At 40.6% G+C, this 5,235-nt stretch overlaps 1 protein-coding gene across 1 annotated transcript; it reads right to left on the reverse strand.

The window, feature by feature from the left end:
- Positions 1-375: 375 nt before the first annotated feature.
- Positions 376-4,458, reverse strand: LOC104604860 (glucose-6-phosphate/phosphate translocator 2, chloroplastic-like). Its single transcript, XM_010269427.3, has 6 exons — positions 3,921-4,458; positions 3,202-3,780; positions 2,862-3,087; positions 2,275-2,497; positions 1,079-1,292; positions 376-694 (listed from the first exon to the last, which is right to left on the reverse strand). The coding sequence occupies exons 2-6, from the start codon at positions 3,724-3,726 to the stop codon at positions 683-685; spliced, it is 1,200 nt and encodes a 399-aa protein (XP_010267729.1). The 5' UTR covers positions 3,727-3,780; positions 3,921-4,458; the 3' UTR covers positions 376-682.
- Between the last annotated feature and the right edge of the window lie 777 nt (positions 4,459-5,235).

The raw sequence follows: 5,235 nt of genomic DNA on the forward strand, positions 1-5,235 counted from the left end.
GTTATCCGCCCTCGTATCTGGCCAATAGCGCGAGAGCCCATTAATAAAACCATCAGATGGCAGGCAAGAGAAGAGGCAACATACCATTAGTACCGGTAAACATTCAACAACGAGGTGATTAAGTGGAGGTTTTATTCACCGATTCATTGTTTTATTGCAAGCCAAATCAGAGCCTAGTTTTTGCCAACGGACCAAGTGATTGGGGTTTTGGGCAATCATCTTAAGCTTAAGAAGGTTTAAAAAATACGTGCATTCTTTTTTGCAGATGCTGAGTTTTGTGATTTGTTTTTTGGTGGTCTTTTGCCCAAAAAGAAAAAAACTAAATAAAGGGTTCACGGTTCACGTAAGGAGTCTACAGGCCGAGAGACAATCAGGTCAGGAAATGCAAATAAATATCTTATTTTCTATCGTTTGCAGCAAAACAGAACAAAGTCTCCTAGAAGAAGAAAGCAACTATAATCTAATCTAAATCACTTCTATAAAAATATTGTTTTTGTTATTTTATCTACAACAAGAAAAGCCGCTGGTCACACTCTAGACCAAAATCTAGTGCTCTGAGACTAAGAAATTGTGTCCATTACTGACAATTGCGGTAAATTCCATCCTGATGCCATCCTTCCATTATCTGCTGCTTAGCATGATTTGAATCAATTTCCACTGCCTCACCCTTCCCTTTACGGCTTTACTGCTTTGCCTGCATTACAAGTGCAACAGTATTTCAATAACTTCAGCATACTCGATAGCTCAAAAGTCTGATTAAATGAGTTGAGAATGGAGCTAACGAGAAATAATAATATGATGTACACAAGTAAAATTGATGGCGTTTTATTTATTTCCCTACTCCCAAGTGGATCGGTTTCTCCAAAAGGTAGACGGCTTGTTTTCAGCCTTTCATCTGGGGGATCCTTTACACACCACCAAGTGATATCTTATATAACATTTACGTGCAGACAAATCGAATTTTGTAATTTTGTTCACTTATCTGTTGAAGCATTGTGGTCCAGGAGAAGAAAAACCAAGGGCAGTTTACTACTTTACTCCTATAAAATCGGTTTAGAAATTTCCAATGAAAATTTACCTGGGAGTAAAGGAAAGTTCCGAGGATTGCGATGGCAGCTCCCAGAGCATTGATGGGCTGGACAGGTGTGTGGAAGATGATAATAGAAGAGACAATGACAGATATCCGCTTCATAGTATTGCCAATGCTAAATGTCAATGGGGAGATCTCGTCGAGCGACATGTATGAGACTTGATTGTATAGGTGGTAGAACACACTTTGGGCTGCCACCCACCTGTCATATATAAGACAGCCACACAACCACAAAAAAAAAAAAAGGTTCCTTCAGTTCAATAGGATATTCAATGAGAATAAGAAATTATGTTGGGCTAGGAAACAAAATATCCATTGGGAAAGATGTCAAATTTTCAAAGTTGACACTTCAATAATACACATTCAGCCAAAAGAAGAGGGCACAGAGATATTATGCATGAAAAAGTAAGTGATTGGGAAAGGAAAGCAAAGTAGTAATGACAAAGAGAAGTCCAGGTCCATTATTGGAAAATGAAAACCTTTGAAACAAAAATCAGTTTTTCCTTGCAGGTAATTTTACTATCAGATATTTCAGAAAACAGAAACCAATCAATAAACCGTAAAAAGTGTAAGCTAAGCTAGCAAGGAGCTAGTGTGTTATTGAAGACAATAAACCTTATATTTTCATGATCATTTTGTATACAATACAGTATTTCACTCATTTTACTGGGTATCATACCACAAGCTACATGGGGAATTAGATAATTATGAATTCAAGATCAACCCGCCCAATTTACGGCTAAGGCCGGGTTGGAGGCAGAAAACAAACTTTTCACCTCTCTTAATAGAGAGTATAAGCTTTTATTTTGGGGTGGGATCACACCAATAAGCGATTATTTGTGTTTGGGAAATAAGTTCACTTAAAAATAACCTTAAATTTTGGGCTTATTTTTAAGTTATTAATTCGCATGTCATTTTGAAAATACCTAAATACTACCCCTGTTTGAAACAATTGCTCGTGTACTAGAATAATCACTCCCAAAACGATATGGTTTTTCTTCTTTCTTTCTCGGCTAGGGGCCCGGGGCACCGTAGAACTTACTTGCTCCTTTTATTTTCCTTACATCTTTTTACTGTTCTTTTTTTTCCAAGCAACTACATTCCATATTGACAACGAGAGTGACTTTTTAACTAACTTATCATCAATAAGCAAGCAGAACAAGAAGGGTTCGATGTGCGGTTACCATATGAAATTCGGTCCAATTTGAGAGAGTGCTCTTTGCCAGCCATCTGCCCACATCTGTGGACCCTCTACAGCAATGGCAAAAGGTGTGAGAATCAACAGAGACAACATAGAGAGACAAGCATAGTAGTTCATGCCACTGACGGACTTCCCCTTCATCCCTCTCTTTGAGAAAATGTTTCGGAATACAAAGGCCAGATTCGATATCATAGCGCCCATGAACCCTGACAAAAACATAGACAAACAATCAGTGTGCAAAAATAGATAATACAAAAGCTAATGGTTAATTACATCTAAAAAATACCGTACCCACCCACCAAGGCACCAACCCACCCAACTAAACTTTTCCCCAACGACAAAATTCAAATCAACCCTCTGCTGAGAAACCGAATTGACCGAAGAAAAGAAGGAAAAACACAATTTCGCAACCGGAAGAAGCTAAGTCCAGTGCAGTGCAGATTCGCGGAGTTGAAAATTTTTATTTTCCAAAATCAAATTCATAAAAATACATGACAGTTTTTAAGATCAAGGAAGTTAGAATTTAAGAGCCAAATATCTTCAAAGTCTGAAGAAGAGAACTATGATTACCAGTCATGTTGAAGTTTAGCTCAGTGACCGCGGCGAGTGCACAACCACCGATAATCGGCACAAGAGACAGATAAACCGGCACCGGGAACGTTTCACCCAAGAGAAACCTTGAAACCAAGACGCTAAAAGCAGGTTCTCCGCTCTTGATGATATGAGTGAACGAAACCGCAACTTTCGACATGCTAACCGTTGCTGCGACATGGCCGATGGTATGCGCCACAGCGACCTACAGAACACAAGAAATCAGAGATAAAGCTTTAATACCAAATCCCCTAAGATAAGCGAAAGAAACGAAAAGAACCGCGGCTAAATTGCTAAGAAAAAGCACCATTCGCCTTACCGGGAATAGGGTTTTCCAGAATTCCAAATCGGTCTTCGGTGTTTCCGCGATTCTCGTAGCCCACGAAATCAGCATCATCAGTGATCCAGTTGCGAGAGACAGGGTGGAGGTGAGCCATGGATATGGAAAGGCGTTCAGGACTTTCTTGTTGTAGATGTTGAAAACAACGTTCAGAGCCCACCAAGTTGCGAAGTATATACCAATTTTCAGCTTCTGAGCTGCCGCGGACCGAGCCGTCTGGTCGGGGATTTCGACGTTGGCGTCTATTGGATCTGACCGATCGGCTTCATACGCTTTGCACTCATTAACCGAATTGCGAGGTCTTTCACCTTCGAAAGAACGAAAACCTTGAAGGGAAGAAATATACAGGGGTTTACGGGCCGAAAGACCGAAATTAGGTCCTTTTGCAATGGAAACGGGGGAAAGCAACGAGAGTCGCGATTGCGAAGTCGGTGCATTTGGCCTTGATTTTGAGAGATCGGAAACGGTGAGAATGGCTGTCGATTGCCTCACAGAGCACATCATCTTGACAGTGGATATTGAGATATTCAACTAAAAACTAGGCGATTCGACAAGAAACTGCAAATGGACGACCAAACGAGACAAAAAAAAAAAAGATGATCTTGAGCTTATATAATCACTTATTAACCATAAACCAAAGTTGAGTGAGAAGATCGAATCACAAAAGAAAACTCAAATTTCCTAAGAAAAAGAATTACCTGCAAGAACCGATAAAAGCAGGAGATCGATCTCCGTTAATTGACCAAGAACGACAAAACTCGAAAATGAATTGATCTTTATATGAAACGCGTTCAATAAACGATGATCTGATGTTTTCCGAGAATAAAAGACGATGATAGTTCAGCAAATCAAGAAATGAACTGTCCTCAATCGATTCTCCCTATTTGTTAACGGAGGGAGATCCCCAGTGTTCTTGTCGACGAATGTTCTGAAGCAATCTTTCGAAACCAGGAAGCGCCCCGTTTTCATTCAAATCAAATTGTCGAAAATCGGAAGCAGTGGTTGTTATCGCCGACCGTCTCCAACGGATAGGCCGAGAGACCGATTAGAAGAAAAACATTCAAACAAAGAAAATTTGGAAGAAAAAAGATCAATAAGGTGGAAAATCTTTATAGAAGTAAGACTCAAAAGAGAAACGAATCAGGAAACAGAGAACCGAAAGGCGAAAGCTTTTTCGGAGAAGAGAGTAAAGGGGGCGATCGTTCAGCTCCGAAACGTGGAAAGAGAAAAAAAGAAGGTCAGATTTATAAGCGAGCGAAGCGGCAGAAAAAGGCAAAACATTCCCATAATACCAATAAAGTCCCTATACGTCTTTAGAATGACTAGAAGATTCCCAGAACGGGTCATAAACTCATAATCACACCTCATGAGTTATAACTTTTAAGTCTTATGACCCGTCGGAGCCTCGGAGGGAGACCCGAATTGAGAACTACTGAGGGAAACAACAGCGTAAGAAAATCACGTTCTTCTGTTCTTTCCTGTAATTGGAAATGCATCGGGGATCGATCATGGGTCTTGGCAATGGGCCTTACGTCGGAGGCTCTGTGGGTGCAGGCCCACGTGACACTACATCCAAATTCCCAAATGGATCTGGGTCCCACAGATTTTTGGGTTGATCGTACATTGAATCGAGGTGGGAGAATCTTTCTTCAACGGGTAGGCGCCATTGAGTATCAGAGGATTAAAAAGATCTTACAACTTATAAGCAGGCCAAAATGGTTGGTCCTTAGCAGGGGATTTTTTCAGCGTGGGCCCCACCTCTCTAAAAGCAATTGCCACTTGTAGGCATGTGAGGTCGCCTTCTGGATTCTGGTGCTGGGCCCCGCAAATCAAGTATTATTTTAAGTCCAAAGGGAATCCCTTCACGGGAGAAGAGCTATTCTCAGCCGTCGAAAGAAATCTACTTGTCACCCTATGCCCCACTTTGATTTGGCACAATATTGTGCTTCCAATTTGGCAGGGGGACCCCTATTTTTTTATTTTTTTTATTTAAAAAAATCATATTCTGGTGTA

The sequence above is a fragment of the Nelumbo nucifera genome, chromosome 1 (genome assembly GCF_055504915.1).
Source record: "Nelumbo nucifera cultivar China Antique chromosome 1, China Antique-T2T, whole genome shotgun sequence".
Taxonomy (NCBI): domain Eukaryota; kingdom Viridiplantae; phylum Streptophyta; class Magnoliopsida; order Proteales; family Nelumbonaceae; genus Nelumbo; species Nelumbo nucifera.